The following is a 20,173-nucleotide window of genomic DNA, read 5'->3' on the forward strand; positions in this document are numbered from 1 at the left end:
TTCAGGTTACAGAAGTTCACCACTATTCCAGCTCACCAAGTGACATTTTTATGCTTTTCATCAGTACAAAATAAAGTTTGAAGATTAAAGTCATAGCTGGTTATCCCGTGAGTAAAGAATGCTGGCGTGGTTCCCAAACGTGTGTTATTTGCTCCACCAACTGCCCTACAGCTCACCCTTGCTCTAGGCCTTGTTTCTCAGACCCTGAGAATGTTCTAGAATTCTCTAAGCAGGCCTAGTTTCTTCCTGTAAGGCCTAGAAAATAAACTTTCGCCCTTACAATTTAAAACTCCCTGAGGTTAGAAATGTTCGCCTGTTTTCTTGAATTCTGTATCTGTGGTACTTGGCTGTAGTCACTCAATACCATCAAAACATTTCTTGGAACTGGTGAACGCCCTGAACACCAACCAAATTGGCCTGCCCTGTTTTTCAATCGAACTCCATCTACTTCAAACTTGGCAGAAAAACGCCCAAGTTTGTGGACTTTTGGGGTCTCCTTCCATGTTTTTATAAGCTTGGTTCTATTTTCTCTTTCTGTAGGCATTTAACTGATTTTTGGGGGCGATGATATGGTAATCAAGATCGGGCTAATCCTACGCGTTCAGGGCGCCATTTTGAAATTAGAGCCTAGACGCATTAAAATTTTTTTTATTTTAACATATATTTAAAGATGCATATTCATTTCAAGTGCACCTCAAAGGCATTTTCAGGGTGACACCTGTGTCGGGGGGCAGGGGCAAGGGAAGGTCTGTCAGTCTGTCTCACGTCAGTACTTCCCCGGTTGCGGAGAGCCGGCCCGCGCGCACCCCCTGCACACCCCCGATCAGAGAGTCGGCATCCCCCCTAAACCCCCCCGCAGGGGGGCGGGGGGCTGCCACCCATTGGCTGAGGCGTCTACCACGAGCCCCCGTACCCGGCGCAGGAGCCACCTCCGGGAGCCCCGCAGGCCACGCCTCAGTTCGCCAGCGCCCCTCAGCCTCGCCACTCTGCTCTTAGGGCTCCTCAGCCTCACTGCTCGCCTTTGATTTTCCTCAGTCCTCTTTTATCCCTTTGCCCAGTCGAAGTCGGGCAGTGCCACGAGAAGACCCCACAGCAGCCCCAAGAGTGGTGCCAGAAGCGCAGCCTCCGCTCCTCCTCGAGCCTCACCAGAGGGAACTGCTAGCTGCCGCCATCATGGTGAGCTGAGGAGAAGGCCTAAAGGGCCCATGCCGGGTTGGGTCCTCCCGGGTGGTGGAAACTCGGCTTTTCTAGCGCAGTGCCGGAGAGTGGCTGAAAGCGGGGTCACCCCTTTCCCTTCCTGGGTGCACTACGGACAAGGCCTGAGAGAGGAGGTCGAGGCAGCCCAGAGGGGTGGAGGAGGGGCGGCATGCCCGCGGGTGTCGCAGTGGGGGGAGGCCCTGAGGGCTCGCTGTCCCACCCGCTGCCTGCTGACCACGTGCGGGGTCGCGGCCTTCACGCCGCCCCGCCTGCCTCCCGCCCTGGCGGGCTGGGTTGTGAGGGGGGCCCTTGGAGTGGGCCTCCGGGACTCAGCCGGGGGAGGGGGGCACCGCGCGCCTGCCCCACCCCCACCCCGCAGGCCTCCCTTCCCGCGCTTACCCTGTGGGGAGGAGGCAGCGCGTCGGCCGCGAGATGGCGTCGGGCTGCCGCCTACCGAACGCCAGCTGGCACCGACTCTCTGAGGGAGTCGCCTTTTGACTTGGAGGGCCGGAGTTTCCTCGGCTTAGGGTTCCTTCCTGGTGGGTGGGTAGGGTGGGGTGGGGTGGGTGGGCGTGTTGGGAGCGGTGTGCTCCTGCGGGAATCGGGCGGCTGACGGGACTGGAGAGCCTCCGTGGCGACCCCTTGTTCCTGACTTGGCGCTGGGGCCTCCCTCGTGCGGCAACCAGGGATGGCAAACTCGCCGACGCCATCATCTGCGCACGAGGTCGGGCCCGCCTGTGCTCCTCCCGGACCGCGGCCCTGAGCAGTTGACAAGTTTTGTGCTTAGGAGGGACCCTTTTTCTCCGGATAAACCGAGAATTTCGACATAACGTACCTACGGTAGTACTTCCTCTTTGGGGTGTACGTTTATGTTGAGTTTGGGTAAATGTAGAGTTGCTTCACCACAAGATGCTACACTTTTAACCAACCTTACCTCACAGATGTATTATATACTGTGTGGATTTATAGTATGATCGTTAGTCTCCAATTTTCGAGCTAAAGGGAGGAAATTTATGTAGTTTATATTCCTATATAGAAGTACTAAAATGAAAATGTATAATTATACGTATTATTCTGTAGTGATTATTTGTGTTACGTCATTATCCATGTTACTAATTACTTAATAACCACTTTGTTACTATAAAAAAAATTCCAGTATTTTTTTCACTATATTTTTAGAGGGAAAGGGGGAGATGCTAATAGCTGGGTTTTTTTTCCGGATTATAACAGTAGCATGTTAACTCATTTGAAAGTAATCAGTGTAAGAAAATATTGTCCCAACACCTCTAACCACTAGTCAAGTTTTGCTGTATGAATGCCCTTCCAGATTGTTTTTATGCATGTATTGCATTTAGAGAGGTGAACTTTAATTTATAGAATTTGGACCATGTCACATAATACTTTTATTTTATATCCTCTATCCTTCACCTAATATAGTGGACCTTATTTCAAAGATAAAATGATTTTAAATATGTAATGTTAAGACTATAAGATTATATCATTTATTTTTATCAAATTCCCTTATAATGAATACTTTTTTTGTTTAAAAAACAATACTGTAGTAAGTATATTTGTGCAAATGTTTTGGCATGCCTATTCCATTAGTTCCTTGAAATTAATTGCCAGGAGGGGAAACAACTGGGTGAAAGGCTGATGCCCATTTTAAAACAATTTTAAATTATAGTATATCCTTCCAAGTTACTCTTAATGGAACCAGGTCCCACTGTGTATTCCCACTGTATGTAGAGTGATCTCTTCTCCACACTCTTTCCAATGAGAATTGTTATAGTTTTTGAATTGCCAAACTAATAGCTGGAAAATATGTTTTAATGTGTTTTTTTTCTTTTTGATCATTAAGTTGAAGTCATTAGTTTTCAAAATTTCTTTCTCATAAATTTTTAACTCACCTTTCTATTTGGATGTTTATCTTTTTTAAAGGATTTTTAAGAACTCTTATTAATTCTTTGTAATTTACAGTGGTGGTACAGAGTTGCCTTTATTTCCTAATTATAGTGGAAGTGGCGGATTCATTTTAAGCCCCATGTTAGCTTAAAACTACATCAACAGAAGATTCTTCCCTTTTATTTAGGTTTTTAAAAATTAAAAAATGAAAAAAAATTTAAAAATGAATGTTGTAGTTTTTAAAATGCTTTTTCATTGGTGAGTTACAGTAGTAGCTTTCCTAAGAATGAACCATCCTTGAATTTTCAATATTAGAGATTGAGGTGGACCATTTTAATAAGGCTTTGTTATTGAGGTGTTAGTTTTGTAAAATGGTTTGAGTAATTCTCTTTTCCTATCTTTTCTCTGGAATTTTTTTTCAGTTAAAGTGACTGATATTTTTTAAAGTTTGTTTATTTAAGTGATCTCTGTACCCAAGGAGCTGAAACTCACAACCCTGAGATCAAAGGTCAGACACTCTACCAACTAGGCACCCTTGAATTTTCTTTCTCCTACCCTCTGTCATCTGTCTACCATTGTTTCTGTCTTGGTGCCCTGCACATGCACAAATAATCAGTTTCTTTACAGTTTGAAAAAACTCCCAGTGAAACTGAGCCTAAGAATCAAGTATTCTTTCCTTTCTTTAGATTGTTTTTTAAAATTGACATTTTTCTAGAAAGTTGACTATTTCATCAAGATTTCCAAATTTACTTCCAGAGAGTTTTTACATAGCATTACCTTACAATCTGTGGTCATAGCACCTTTTTCAAGAAAAATGTATATTTATGCTTTCTATTTTGATTTATTGTTTGGATTTCTCCCCCTAAGAGTCCACTCTTGGATTTACTTAGGAGGTCTAATTCTGATTTTCATTTCCTATTTCCTTTTAGCTTTTCTCTTTATTAGCTGCTACTTTTATGGGTAGAATTTTGATGACTACAAATTAGACCTTTTTTGTAGTCAGTTTTAGATTTCAGTTTGCTTGCATGTAGATATAATAGTTGAATGAAATAATATTAGTTGACAGCCCAGGAGCTTTAGTAATGATACAGCTTTTTTCTGGCTTTTAGTTAATTTTGTCATTTTGTTATCCAAGTAGAACAGTGAATGTATTACTATAAATAGCAGTGATGAGTATTGTGTATATGATGGCCTCCAAGTTCCACCCTATTTAATATCCTAGCATTACTCATCTCAAAACCCACCAACTCACTTGAAGGTATAATTAAGAAAAATAATTACTTATTATGTTAAATCTGCTTTAAATTTACTTTCTGTATACTATTGATGGTTAAGGTGAATACTTTTAACATCAAACTTTTGCTTTAGCCTAAGCATTTATTTGTGGAGTGTTTTTAGCAATAGTTTAAAAGTATTAAAAGTTGTTTATTGGTTGTGGATGTTGCATATATAAATTGTATATTAATCATATGTATAAATTATAATTATGTGTAAATATACACAGAGTAAAAGTTTAAAAATCCCTTAAAAATCAGTCTTGGTAAAAATGGAATACTTTGCTTACTTTGTTAGCTTTGAGCGCTCCCTGCTGGCTGAGGACTAAGACAGGCTAGTGCCTTAAGATGTTAAGACACTAGTAAAATGATTTGATGAATATTACATTTAATTTCTCAATTAACCAAACTGAATTTGAATAAAGCAATCCCAAACCAAACTTCCTATAATATGCAATGGACTTCCCCCCAAAATTATTGTTTAGTGTCTCAAATATCCATTTTACTTCTATAAATAGAATATGAGAATCAGAACTTTGCTTTTCAATTCCGTACACACTATCACAGTTTCTCAGTCATGACTCTGTTCACATTTTGGGACAGGTAATCTCTTGCTGTGGGAAGCTGCTTTTGCATTATAGGATGTTTACTGTATTCTTGGCCTCTACCACCAGATATAAGGAGTACCCCTTAGCTGTAACAATCAAAAATGTCCCTGGACCACAAAATCTCCCCTAGTTGAGAAATAATACATTATCATAACTGTATATAATCTGGCACAGATTTCTGGCCTGATACTATATACCTCCAAATTAAAATACATTAATCCATTGTCGTTCGTGGATAGATAATACTAAACAGTTTGTCAAATAGAAAGCTATCCAAAGTTCATCCACAGATGAAGGGGAGATTGAGGAGAAAAGAAAGTCTATAAGAATTTCAGAACCACTGTTTTATTTGTTTTGACTTCCGAAGGAGCTAACTGAAAAGGATTGGTAAGTTGTTTATAGTGAAGGGAAATCTAGTTAAGTTTCAATGGTTTAAGATATGTGGCTTATGTAATACAGTCCCACGTAGAAAAAACTAAAAACAAAAAATGAGAAAAGTTTAGCAACAGGTTTTTATACTACTACATTGTCATGAAATATTACTATACTAGAGTTACAGGAAAGAATTAGGAAGTACCCAAATAGAAACACATAAAAGTAAGTACAGTTGACTTTTTTTTAAAAAGATTTTTATTTATTTGACAGACAGAGATCACAAGTAGGCAGAGAGGCAGGCAGAGACAGAGGAGGAAGAGGAAGCAGGCTCCCTGCTGAGCAGAGAGCTCAATGCAGGGCTTGATCCCAGGACCCTGGGATCATGACCTGAGTCAAAGGCAGAGGCTTTAACCCACTGAGCCACCTATGTGCCCCTACAGTTGACTCTTGAATAATACAGGGATTAGGAATGCTGACTCACCCTCCCTCCACACAAACTCAAAAGTTGGCATGTAAATTTTGACTCCCCCAAAACTTAATTACTAGTAGCCTACTGTTGATTGGAAGCCTTACTGATAACACAAACCATTGATAAACACAATTTGTATGTTATATGGATTATATACTATATTTTTACAATAAAATAAGCTAGAGAAAAAATATTTAGAAAATTATAAGGAAGAGAAAAATGGATTTACAGTACTGTACTGTTTTAGTTTTTTTTAAATCTGTGAATAAATGACCTGGACAGTTCAAATCCATGTTTTCAAGGGTTAATTGTATGTGCACAGATTAATAGAGAAAAACCCAAACACATTTGGTGATGGGACAGTTCGGATTTCATCTCTAAATAGTATAACAATTTGTAGAATCTTAAATTTATCAGAAACTTCAAAAATCTAACAAAATAAGAATTCTAATTCAAAAAAATACTCTAGTATTGTTACTAATTTCTGTAAAAATCACTGTGCTCCTCTTTTAAAAAATATGTATCCATTGTTTTTTTTTTACCCTGTTTTTCTCCATAAGAGGAAATAGAATAGGTTTCTCTCTTTTGTAGTCTTTTGTATTTCCCTCTTAAAATCAATAGGCACTTCATAAATGAACTTCAAATAAGTGGATATACCATAAACTAGTTCCTTGAAGTTCCAGTTGAAAGTAGTTGTTAATTAATAAAACATCACAAAATAAGTAAATAGTAAAACTAGGAAAGAAAGTTTTTATCCTCTTGAAAATAAATTCAAATAACAGGACACTAACTTATATTGGCATACCACATTATACTTTACAAAATGGATTTGCAGATGTTGTCTTACTTCATTCTCGAAGCAGTTTTCCCAGATATAAACAGCTGCCAAATAAGTGGCTTCTAACTTAGTAAGGCAAATGAATCTTGATCCCCTGACTAAATCCATTTTTCTTTCACTATGTTATACTACTTTTCCAATATATATATTACCAGTAAATTTTGCTTCAGAAAAATTTATATTAATATTAGTATGGAAAGACTAAAGATAGAGGTCTGAATTAGAATCCAGAAAAATAATGAGTTTCATGTGTGGGTCTCTTCAACTGAAAATAAAGATAATATCATTTTTTCTATTAGCCCACTGTGAAAATTAGAATTATCAGTGGGACTTACTTAGTGTTATTGAAGAAGAAAAATGTTATTTCAAAAGATGCTTTGAAAACCCTAATACTAGAGGAAAAGATTGTAAGCCTTTTTCAGCAGGAGCTATGATATGTGAGCAAATAATGTTTTCATTTCTAAAGTAAATGCATACTAACACATGGTGTAGTTAATTATAAAATCCATGTTGATTTTGGTGACTAGAAAGAGGAGGGAAAACAAATCAGTTTAAATCTTTGATGTGTACTTTTGATATAGATTTTTGAAAAGTTCATTTATATTTTTCAAAGATTTCCCGTGTTTTTTAATAAGGCACTTAATAAAGGGAAAGTTTATTTACTGGCATACAACAGGATGACTTTAAGAGCTATTTTTACAAATCTGAACTTTCCAGTTCACAAACTCAGTATAAAGTCAGTATTCTACTCTATGTAAGAGATGATGAGCAACACTGGTTTTAAAAGGGTCCTATATTCTTTTGTTAAAATTTCATGCTGATTTAGTTTAGTTTACTTCAGTTTAGTTTTAGAGAGGGGTGGGCTTCCGGAGAAGGCGAGGGAGAGAGAATCTTAAGCAGACTTCACACCCAGCAAGGAGCCGACATGGGGTTGGAGGATCTCATGACTGTGAGATCATGACTTTGACTGATTAAGCAACACAGGTACCCCTAGTCTGATTATTTTTAATCCTAAACCTAAACTGAGCTGTATTGCTGGCCAATTTACTGTGAAAGTAATTTTTATGAAAATATTTTGTATTTTAAATACAAAGATTTTATTTCATATATATGGTTTTTGCCTGAATGTCTAGTGATGAGATCTACTTTCCAAATTACAGTCTGCTGCAAATCCTGAGACTCCAAACTCAACCATCTCCAGAGAGGCCAGCACTCAGTCCTCATCAGCTACAACCAGCCAAGGCTATGTTTTACCAGAAGGCAAAATCATGCCAAACACCGTTTTTGTTGGTGGAATTGATGTTAGGGTATTGTATATTTCATTTATTTAAAAAAATATTTAGTGAATAAGGAGGTTGGGGCCCTGTTGTAAACATAAGGTTTTTTGGAATTTCATTCAGGTTTGGAATTGGGTTTATGTTTAACGTATAGGACTAAAACTATCATTGACAAAGATCTACAGGTGGTTTGGGGATACTTGGGGGAGATATTTCCACATCTTCAAATCTTCTTTATAGTATACTTAAAAACTTTGAATGTTGAGTTTTTACTCTTGAAGTCAAATTCTTCTCTATAGATGGATGAAACCGAAATTAGAAGTTTCTTTGCTAGATATGGTTCAGTAAAAGAAGTGAAGATAATCACGGATCGAACTGGTGTGTCCAAAGGGTAAGTACGTGTTCAGTGTGAAAATAAAAAATAACTAACCTAGAAAAATTCAAAATTTGTGTTCTTACACTTGTATAAATCTGTTGCTTTGTTCCTTTCTTTTATATAGAGGGTAAGTTTGTTGTCAGCTCTTCTACTTGTCATTTTCACAGTGTTTATATGTAAATATTTTCCATTATTTATTTTATTTAAGTGGATTAATCAGTTTTATCCAAGAGTTATTTTCTTTTCTCTCTCTCTTTTTTTTTAAAGATTTTTATTTATTTATTTGACAGAGATCACAAGTAGGCAGAGAGGCAGGCAGAAGAGAAAGGAGGAAGCAGGCTCCTGCTGAGCAAAGAGCCCAATGCAGGGCTCGATCCCAGGACCCTGGGATCATGACCTCAGCCAAAGGCAGAGGCTTTAACCCACTGAGCCACCCAAGTGCCCCACAAAGAGTTATTTTCTTCATGTATTAAGCAGTATTTTAAATTTTAACCATCTTGCCTTAGATAATAAATTCAGGTTCATAGATAGGAATTTTCTGTTAACAAATGATGTTCTACACTACATTAATCTTTACACATTCTGACATAGATCGGGGAAGAAAACAAAAAACAGTAATATTAATAGAGGATCAATCATGTACATCTAACGTATTTATCTCAGTACATTCTTCATTTTTTATTATCATTTCTTTCAATCATTTCATGGAATATTAGAAGTTTTGTACTATTATGCTGGTGATTTTTACACATTATTTATCTGTGTTTTTAGCTATGGATTTGTTTCATTTTATAATGATGTGGATGTGCAGAAGATAGTAGAAGTAAGTAATCTTATGGCAAAATCTCTTAATTAGCTTAAGGATGCAATGCTTAGTGTTGTTTGAGTCCTGAATATATATAGCCTTGTATAAAATACAGAAATAACTTCCTGTTTGAAATCCAAACCTCGAGTAATCTTATGTAACTCATCAGACCTGTTTATTTGTAATTGGACATCTGGCTTCATGAACTAGAGACAGGAAAGGTTTCAGACAGAGTGTAAAATTTTTTAATCCAAAACTCTTTTCAACACTTGAGTGGTGAGATGTTAAGGTAGCTTCATGCCGATAAATTTTGATTGAGTATGTTGTTACTATTGATCTTCTCTGAGGGTATAGATTTTAGAAGACCTGGGGTGTTTACCAAAGTCTCGAAAGTAGACTTTGAAAATTGATTTTAGTTTCGTTGTTTATTTTCAGTCACAGATAAATTTCCATGGTAAAAAGCTGAAACTGGGACCTGCAATCAGGAAACAAAATTTATGTAAGTAAAGAGGAGAGTTATTCTTTTTGACATGTATAACTTCAGAAAACTAAAAGTGGACTTTATTTTCATTTTATTCTTTAAAAAGGTGCTTATCATGTGCAGCCTCGTCCTTTGGTTTTTAATCCTCCACCTCCACCACAGTTTCAGAGTGTATGGAGTAATCCAAACACTGAAACTTATATGCAGCCTCCAACCATGATGAATCCTATAACTCAGTATGTTCAGGTAAGAATTACCTATATTCTTCTTCCTTTATTTTTTAATGGTTTTGGATATTTTTATTGATGGGGCCACCTTAAAAATAAGCCAATCTCACATTTTACTCTCTGAAATGAGAAATGGTGGAATTTCCATAATAAGTGATATTACTCTCTGAATACTTTGAGTGATGGGAAGGAAATCTGTTACTTTTGTTAGAAATCTTTTGTTCTTAGTTTTGTTTCTTATACCAAGTTAAAATCTGCTGCTATATAGTTTGTAAACCTTTATCTTAGAACTGACCTCTGTAGCTACAAAAACATACTCATCTGTTTTTCCCTGCCATGTGGTAACTCCTAAAATATTTGAAGGCAGCTTTTCTTACATGTTTGCCTGGTTTATTCTCTAAGTTTGGCAGTTCTAGTTATTCTTTATTTGCAGTGATTTTCAGATGCCTTCTCATACAGATTCCTGGCTTCTGGATGTGTTCTGGTTCTAGAATGGGGAAAGGTTTCTAAAGACAACTGTATTTGTAAATTCTGTGAGTTTCTGGTATATAATTTGTTTGGTCCTGGTTTCTTTAATATTTGTAATGGGCTTTGGAATACTTATTGATGATGAGTAACAATGATTTTTTTCTTTATTTCTTCAGTTTAAAAAACTTTTATTTGCAGGAAAAGAGAAATAGTAGTGAAGTAGTTCTGTAGTGTCTCTCATTAGTTTACATTTTCCACCTATCTGAAATGTAGGGCATATATTTGTTCTTTTTCTGGCTCTAAACATGGTTAGAAGAAAACCCCTACTTGTTCCTAATACTTACTGTGAAGTATTATTTACTTGGTCTATTCATGTATATATTACATAGACGATTTCAATCAGTTAATATTGAAGGGTGTAAGACATTCTATTAGGGGTTTTTTTCCCCCTTCAGTTTTAGGTTAAATATGGCCTTTACCTTTTAGAAATGAAATACAGAGCCATTGAGTATGTAAGAGGACTACACATTGGCTACACATTACCCAAAAGGAATACAAAATTTCTTGAAAATGTTTTAACAAAGAAATAACAGGTGTATTAATATAACTTTAACATGGAAGTCTATTCTATTAGAACTTTATCACCAGTTAAGGAAGACACTTCTTAGTGGAGGTAAATATACAAGTAAGATAAAGATAAATGGGTAAAGTCAGTCACTTCCCTCAGTTATCTCTTCCTCCTCCCCAACCAAAAGACTTAATATTTGACAAAGAATTTTTCTTCATGAAGCCAATCACTCCAATAGAATTCTGCATTTGTGTATAGAAAAATAAGATTTCTTTGTTTTCATACTTGGGTTGTATTGAGAATAATACTTCTTTTTAATTTTTAGGAATTTTGTTTGTTAATGCAGTCTTTCTACAAACTTTATTCTCAGGCCTATCCTCCTTATCCAAGTTCACCTGTTCAGGTCATCACTGGATATCAGCTGCCTGTATATAATTATCAGGTAATTTAAGAGGGAACAACATGATTTACTTTGGAATACTATTGAGGCCTTTATTCATACATATTTCTGTAATAGTTTGTTTAGTTGAGTATGCTTAAAATAAGGTAAAAAGTTAGAATGAGTCTAGGATTAGGACCTCTAGTTATTTAGAAAACATGGAATGTATTTTAACAGGAATGTACTTAGCACAAAGTTTTGTCTTGTATTGTCTTAGAACATTTGCTGTCCTCTTCTGTATTTCAGCATACATTATTCCATCCTTGTTCTCAAATAGCTGAAATGTCCTGACTGACTTTTACAATTTCTTCTAGTGGGATTGGTCAAAATCAAATGATTACTCAATTCTTAGAGCATTGGATTCCAATTATATTTGGTAGTGTTTATTTTAGCTGACTACTACAAGGGAGTAGGTCTCTGATTTTCTACCATAGATATGGCCGTATCTGTGACCCATGACCATTATCTATGGTCATAAATTCAAAGCTATTTTTTTTTTATTTTTTTCTGAAAGCCAACAGAAAATTGAGAAAAACTTAGAGTTTATATATGAAAGTAACAAACCCTCAGGTATTAGAAACATAAAGTCCTTTTTCCTTCCATTATGTTTCTGTTACTACAAGTTCAAGGATCCAGCTTGATAAATACCTCAACATTGTCTTTCACATTCGTGAAAATTTGTAGGAATGGTTAACTAACTGTTACTGCCTCTCTCTCTCTCTCTCTCTCTCTTTCTCTCTTTCTCTCTCTCTCTTTTTTTTTTTTTAAGATGCCACCACAGTGGCCTGCTGGAGAACAAAGGAGTTATGTTATACCCCCGGTAAGGTGAATTAGCCAAACATATACTTTCTTTGATTTTTTATTATTTATTTACTTATTTATTTTTGGAGAGGGAGAGAGAGTGGAGGGGAAGAGGGAGAGAGAAATTTAAGCTCTTTCAGAGCAGACAATGGCTGCTCTGCATACAACAGGTGCTAAATTGTATATAGTCCAAGAAAAATAGTATTAATACCTATGCTAATTCTAATTCAATGAATTTAGAATTAGTATTGAAACTGTCTCTAGTTTTCTACCCATAAAAACATCTGTTGAAGAAAAGCATATATTTCACTGTTAATACTGTTATATGAGAAATAAAAGAGGCTGTTAGCTCTGAAACACTTGAGCCTTTACCTTTTTTTTTTCTTTTCTTTTTTTCCCAAGCCTTTACCTTTTATCAGTATTGGACCTTTGAATAATATAACATGAGTTAAAATTCTCAGGCACTGGTAAATTCTTATTCTATTACTACATGTTAGAATGTCTTTTTCTTAGAGTCCTTCTAATCTAATTTTGTTGAAGCTTAGAAGACTTTTCAAATAAAAGACTATCTTAGTGCTTTTCAGCTATTCAGTTTAAAGTTTCTGAAATAATACAAAAATGACAACACAACCCACATTTAAATGCTAAATATAAGCTCACTAATTTGAAGAATAAATTGTTTAGAAATGTATCTAATGTACATCTCTTTAATTATACTTTTATTGTAATTTAGGCTTATACTGCTGTTAACTACCACTGTAATGAAGTTGATCCAGGAGCTGAAGTTTTGCAAAATGAATGTTCAGTTCATGAAGCTACTCCATCCTCAGGAAATGGCCCACAAAAGGCAAACATCTAATTTTGTTTATTGATACTTATATTTTCACAATTATTTTTTGAAGTTTTAATAATGGCCCTTTGAGATGTAAGCATCTTTTTTCAAATTTAAGTATGGAAGCCAAAAATTACAGAGCTTAAGTAACTGACTAATAATTTGGCAGTTTTTATAAAAGTTGATGAAATTTCGGTACCCCCAAGCTTTCAGTGTTTACGTATAGTTTCTGATATAGTAGACCTTTTCTCTCTTATATTTTCATGGTTTTTAAAATCATACTTAAGTAACTATTAATGTAATTGGTAGAATGCAGAAGACAGGTAGGTTTCCTCAAGAATCCTCTCTTCAAGAGAGATTAGTATGAATTACACCTACCTTTTTTCCCATTTAAACATTTATTTAGCTGAATAGTAATATGTAATTATTTATTGTATTCTCTCCATAACATTATATATGGTAGCAGCTCTCAAGAGTGGTGGAGTCACTAGTTATAATTGAAATACTGAAATAGGTGGAGTTGCTTCTTTTTTAATCATTAGAACAAACTACTAGCAGTGCTCTCTTCAGTGCTCCTATGTTTTTCTTGAGTGTGGGAATGTGGAAGTAGTTGATGTGATAGGAATGTATCTAATAATATTGAAGATTTCCCATTGGATTGTGTGAAATTTGTCCTTGTGTTTCTCAATGGAAGAAGCTGTTGAGAACTACTCAACTACAGAGTAAAAAAAAAAAAAAAAAGCCTTGATTTGAGTGATAAATAGTTAAAATTATCAGGTTTTATCCTGGATGTTTTTTCTTGGAATGTTGAAGTTCACTGTTTCTTATCTATCAGGAAAAATTAAAGAGCCTTGAGCAAATATCTGAGGGTTTTACTAAATTGAGCTTTACAACTAGTACTGTTAAGATTCTAAAAAAATTTTATTTGATAAAAGTTACATATTGACATGTAATGAATTATATGAAAATGTAATATATTATAAATTACATAGTATTTTATAGATTACATAGAATTCTTCAGAAAGAAGCACATGTATTCATTCAACTTTCTTTAAAAAGCTTGTTAAAGTGAGTAAAATACTTCTCTTTTCAGAAATCTGTGGACAGAAGCATACAAACTGTGGTATCTTGTCTATTTAACCCAGAGAACAGACTGAGAAACTCTCTTGTTACTCAGGACGACTACTTCAAGGTATGACAGAATAGTATACAGGATAAAAAGCATATCTGTCAGCTATGAAGCATCTTTTTTTCTGTGGTATATATGTTTTGAGATTACAAAGAGCATTTAATTGAACTCTTGGATTAGACTGTAACTAAGAAAACCTCTGTGAGTGAGTTTTACCTGGCTATTTTATGCTGCTCAAACCTTGATATAGTGTAGTTTGTCCTTAGGGAAGATAGCAGAAGTTTATAATTGAAAAGGTTGTGAAAGAAGAGAGTTGAAAGAGAATATTGGCTTGACCAAATGGAAAAAGAGGAAATTTTAGGTACACAAAGCAGAACATACCTCAGAGATACCTCAGGTTCAGTTTCATACTGGTGCAATAGGATAAATATGCAATAAAGTAAGTCAAATGAATTTTTTTGTTTCTTGGTACATATAAAAGTTATGTTCACACTGCACTGTAGTCTATGAAGTGTGCAATAGCAGTATATCTAGAAAAAAGTATATATATATCTTAATTAAAATATACTTTATTGCTTAAAAAAATGCTGTCATCTGAGATTTCAGTGAGTCAGAATCACTGACCCTAGATAACCATAACAAATAACAATAATAATAATGTGTGAAATATTAAGAGAATTACTAAAATGTAACACAGAGACACAAAGGGAACAAATGCTGTGGGAAAAATGGTGCCAGTAGACTTTCAGTTCACTCTAATGGGGGAGGAATATTGTGCAAAAGAAAGTTTTTTTTTTTAATAACAGGTTTATTGAGATATAGTATACTACCATACAATAAACCCATTTAAAACAATTCCATTTTTTAGTGTATTCACAAAATTGTGCAATCATGACCACAATCAGTTTTAGAATATTTTAATCACCTCTTAAGCCATCAGCAGTCACTCTTTATTTCCCCCCAGTTCCTCTACCCCTAGGGAGTCATTAACCTGCTTTTTTTTTTTTTTTTTTTTTTTTCAATAAAGATTTTCCTATTCTGGACATTTCATATAAATAGAATAATGCAATATGTGACATTTTGTGACTGGCTTCCTTAGCATAATGCTTTTAAGGTTCATCATTGTTACAGTGTATATCAGTACTTCATCTCTTTTTATTTATGGATATACTACCCTTTGTGTATTTATTACTTAAGAGACAACTTGGGTTGTTTCCACTTTCTAGCTCTGATGAAAAATGTTGTGAACATTCATGGACAAGTTACTCTGTGGACCTATGCTTTTATTTCTGTTAGGTATATACCTGGGAATGAAATTGCTGACTAATAGTAACTATGTTTAACCTTTTGAGAAATTGCTAGAATTTTTCCAAAATGACACCATTTTATATTCAAAGGGAAGTTTTTAACTATTGTTTTCTGTCTTACAACAAGGAAAGGATAATAGCTTTTTTTCTGCCTATGAATGGGCATAGGATGAAACTTAAAGCCTTTTTAAAGGATATACTAAGGACTTCTTAATACAAAAGAAGAGCAGAGCCATAGCAGGATTAAGTTATCGTCATCTTCACAATAGGAAGTAAAACACATTGATTTAAAATTTTGACGTTTGTTCTCTTAGTATTTCATTATACACAGACAGTATAATTTAAAAGGAAAGAACAAGGGTTGTATGGCAGCCTACCTTTCCCAAAGTTCTGAAGGTTAAATAGGTAGTACTTAAATGATTTGTTTGCAAAAGAGAAGGTACTCTTTAAACTTGAGTTTTTACCCGGTATTAGGCAAAAACCTTACTTTGAATCTTCAGTTTTCGGTTCTTCTGCACTAGGAGTCAAAGGTTGGTAGTCTAAAATTGTCTGGTATCTAGACCTCTTTTGATTGGCTAAATGTTATTGTTGTTTTAACTGAATTTGAATGTATCAAGGCAAGGTATATACTTTTCCATGTTGTCTTTAAAATCTTCACATCCTACCTGACCTCTGAAGATAACTTGAGTTTGTGACCACTTTTCTGGGCTTTAACCTAAATAGGATATTATCCTGTTGACAGATTGCAAAATTTCCAGAAGCCACTCTTCTTTATATGACAAGTGAATTTAATCTTAGGAAAAGGGCACAGTTAAGCTCTTAGAGAAAAGAAAATACCATCTTGTTAGTACTAGTTCATTCAGCTCCATTCCTTTTTATAAGGCCTTACTTCCTAATATTTGCACATTCGCAGGCAACATAAAGTGAAAGGAAATTTTATGTATTTTTTTTATTTATCTCTTCATTTCCTGAAGAATGATATATCTTGATCACAAGTTAAGGGTATGCCTTTAAATACAGCAAAATTTTTGTTTTTTAACCTAAAAGCATAGCATTTCAGTTCGAAGTGGAGTGCTGTACTCAAGCTGTGATTTCTACCAGATGCACTCTGTTAGTAAAAACAGTACTTTTAAAAAATTACATGTTTTCCAACAGCTGTCTTTGGTGACATCACTGCCAAATCATTAATTAAGAATCTTAATAAAGTGACATTGACTCCCAAGTCCTCTGTTTCGGAGTTTACTGAGATTTCTTTTTAAATTGTTGAATAAAACTAGGTCATTGGTATATTTGTTATCTTAAAGTTCAAGAAAGCTTCCCAGAAAGGATCATTTTTCTCTGGTTATTTATAGTTTTTTTTAAACCCAGAATAAATGCTTTAAGTATTTTGCAACTATCTTAGGTCATAGTGATAATACAAAATTTCCAATGAAGTAAAAAAGGACTGTTTCTGTCTTTTCTAGGATAAAAGAGTACATCACTTTAGAAGAAGTCGAGCAGTGCTTAAATCTGTTTGATCCTCTCTGCTAACTTTCTAGTCTCGTGGAAAGTTGCTGGTTTTGAATATTAAGAAGAGACTGAAAGTTTTCACTATTATAGACGTTTAATTCTGAATTTTGATAACTCACACTCAGACTTTCTTACATAAGTTGTGGTAGATTGCCTAGTTTTATTTTACATTGAAACTGTTCATTAGATATTTATTTAGAAACTGGTTCTGTGTTCAATATATAGTTGAAAGTAAAAAATAATTGAGACTGAAAGGAATAACTTTATCTGTAAGGATTTTTTTAAATTGAAACTGACATTTTAAGAGTTTAAAAGCAATTGCTGATTTTCTGAAAATTAGAAAACCTATTTTGAAAGGTCAGAATTTTGATAGTTTGAATTCAAGCATTTCACTTCTCCAACAAGTACTTGTGAACAGTACAATATTTACAGTATTGTTCTTTACACTTTGATTTGTCTCGAAATTTACCACAAAAGCAGAGTTTTTAAAACTGTATTTTTAATCAGTGGAACTCAATATATAGTTAGCTTTATTGAAGTCTTCCTTGTCTAAACCCAGTAAAAGAGAGTCTAAACAAACAGTCCAATCAGTGGGTCTTAAGTTTATTAGTTCAAAGTACTTGTTTTTTATCTAGAATCCACACATAGATATCTTATTTGATTGGGATGCTAATTAGGATAACTAAAATTCTGGGCATAATTTTTTTAAAAATCCAAAACAAACAAAACTTTACTAGGTACATAAGCTGCTTCTCAGTGAGTTACCATTCTCCTTTTTTCTTTCATTTTTTTTCCCCTTGAAATGCTAAATTCAATGGCTGTATCTTAAATTGTGCAAAATACTGCTATTAAAGAATGCTGAAACTTTTTTTATGTCACTTAAAAGGTTAATCAGAGTATCTGAAAGGAATTGTTTTTATAAAAACATTGAAATATTAGTTATTTGTTAAAGAGCAAATAGATTTTATTTTTGCCTGTTAACCTATTATAGTTCCCTTTTTAAAGTAAAATATGTTTAAAAGAGTCAAAGTGGTTGTGTTTCAAAACCACTAAAGTTTTAAGTGTATCTCTAGAATATACTAGGACAGAGCTAACAATCATTTCTAGATTAGCTAGTCTCCTTGTTCGATGTTGTAAATTGTGACAGACAGCTAGAGCACTAGAGCCCCTTTGCTGCCCTTACAAGTCTTGATTTTCCAGTCTGTAGCACCATTCTTCCAGGAGGTTTGCTCCTTGAACAGATGATATAAAGAAGAGAAGTAGCAACTTGAACAGTTTGAGGGCTAAGCCTTGAAAAGGTGGCAACAGGACAAAACCTTTCTAAGGGAAACACTGGATCAGCATCATTTGACCTGCCATGAAAATGAGTTTAAAGTGGCTTCCTGGCCTTTCTTTCATTGGTCCCTTCACTAAAAACATGGAGACTCTATTTAGCCCTAACGTAAGGCAACTACTGTAGGCCATATCATCAGTCTTCATTGTTGTCTTATAATCCCTAATAATTTTTACTCTGAATCTGAAGGGAAGAGTCTTTTAACTTAAGGATCCCTGAGAGGGCTTTCTTATGCCTCAGAATTTGAAAGTGCCCTGAAATTTGTCCTTTAAAAAATTCTCTGTACTTTTTTTGGGGTGTGCTATAACATTCTTACATGTATCATTCTGTGATTAAATTTCAAGGTTACTCTAAATGATACCTAAATTTGAAAGAGCCAATTCTAATTATCCCAATGTGACCTTAAGAAAAGTAAGAGAATAAACTTTATTTTTCTGCTTTTTTGTTGGACTGAAGTATTTAAAAGAGTAAGGTAGAAATAAGAGACAAAAAGTCCTGAACCTTTCAAAATGGAAAATTAATTTTAAACTTATAAGTATGTTCCTATTTCCTATTACCTATTGTTGAAACTGTTTTTGCATAAATGAATAAACAGAAATAAAGAAACTTTTTTTTTCCCAAACGCATTTCAACCTACTTATTCATGTCATATCAGCTAAAGAGATAGTGGGGAGTTGGGTGGGTAGTGATGTGAAAAGGTTTAGATTCTTAAAATTCAAAAGTTGTAAATATTGTTCAATTTATTAATCTGTTGGAGTTACTTTATGAAAGCAAATTTTGATACACTGCATTTTATTGCTCTCTTATGAAATTAAGAGATAGGTTTTTGTGAGAAAATAATCCCTCATAGGTTAAGTTGGAAATGGTTAATGGGTTCCAGTGCCATGAATTAACAGAGCGGTGCCTAGTGAGAATGCTGGTAAGTCACATGTAACTATAGTTTCATGACCAAGGTCCCTCTCATTTTGGACTCTCTATGTGAATATTTTGTGTACTGCATACTTCGGACCTCACCTCTGTGACCCTTATTTGGAAGTATTGTAGTTGTCTATGATAGAGCTTAAATTTTTCATATTATATGTACTTCATATGAGGATGTATCCAAAAGATCATTACTCAAGCTCCAGTACTCAAGAGTTCTATAAACTAAGGCCAGAAGAGAGGAAATTCTCCCCTTTGGACACTCTTATGCTACCTTTCATAACTGACTCATTACTATAAAAATAGATACTAAGTTTTTCTAAGAAAAAAAGAGTGCTTTCTGAATCACCAAAAATTAAGTTTTGATATTTAAAGTATAATTTGTTGAAGATTAGTAATCCTGAAATGTACATGTGTATGTATGTATACACACATACATATATACTGACCGTTTTTCAGAATATTTGATTAGCCCTGACTAAGCTAAATAAAAATGTATAACATTTTGAGACCGTAAAGCTAGACTACATATGTCTTAAAAGAGTTGTTCTAAACCTGCTTGAAGGGGCACCTGGGAGGCTCAGTGGGTTAAAGCCTCTGCCTTCAGCTCATGATCTGAGGGTCCTGGGATGGAGCCTCGCATCAGGATCTCTGCTCAGCAGGGCGCCTGCTTCCCCCTCTCTCTCTGCCTGCCTCTCTGCCTGCTTGTGATTTGTCAAATAAATAAATAAAATATTTTTTTAAATGTCCTCAAACGTATTTTCAGGGCACCTGGGTGGCTCAGTGGGTTAAGCCTCTGCCTTAGGCTCAGGGCATGATCTCAGGGTCCTGGGATCAAGCACCGCATTGGGCTCTCTGCTCAGCAGGGAGCCTGCTTGCTCCTCTCTCTCTCTCTGCCTGCCTCTGCCTACTTGTGATCTCTCTCTGTGTCAAATAAATAAAATCTTAAAAAAAAATCTGCTTGATATTTATTTTTTTTTTTACAATTTTGTTTATTTATTTGATAGAGTAGGCAGAGAGGCAGGCAGAGAGAGAGA

General features: G+C 35.0%; 1 protein-coding gene across 1 annotated transcript; it reads left to right on the forward strand.

The window, feature by feature from the left end:
- Positions 1-1,156: 1,156 nt before the first annotated feature.
- On the forward strand, positions 1,157-16,890 carry LOC111155129 (deleted in azoospermia like). The gene is made up of 11 exons (XM_022515200.1): positions 1,157-1,176; positions 7,824-7,970; positions 8,240-8,331; positions 9,088-9,139; positions 9,557-9,620; positions 9,709-9,848; positions 11,236-11,307; positions 12,074-12,124; positions 12,839-12,952; positions 14,031-14,129; positions 16,837-16,890. Exons 1-11 carry the CDS (start codon positions 1,174-1,176, stop codon positions 16,888-16,890), a joined length of 888 nt encoding a protein of 295 aa, XP_022370908.1. The 5' UTR covers positions 1,157-1,173.
- Positions 16,891-20,173: the final 3,283 nt, after the last annotated feature.

This window comes from Enhydra lutris, unplaced genomic scaffold, assembly GCF_002288905.1.
Source record: "Enhydra lutris kenyoni isolate GAN:26980312 unplaced genomic scaffold, ASM228890v2 scaffoldscaffold39, whole genome shotgun sequence".
Classification (NCBI taxonomy): domain Eukaryota; kingdom Metazoa; phylum Chordata; class Mammalia; order Carnivora; family Mustelidae; genus Enhydra; species Enhydra lutris.

Excerpts from the sequence above, each read along its gene's own strand:
- LOC111155129 (XM_022515200.1), top strand. Across the intron at positions 7,971-8,239 it reads TTGGTGGAATTGATGTTAGG|ATGGATGAAACCGAAATTAG; the intron begins GTATTGTATATT and ends TCTTCTCTATAG. Across the intron at positions 14,130-16,836 it reads CTCAGGACGACTACTTCAAG|GATAAAAGAGTACATCACTT; the intron begins GTATGACAGAAT and ends TGTCTTTTCTAG.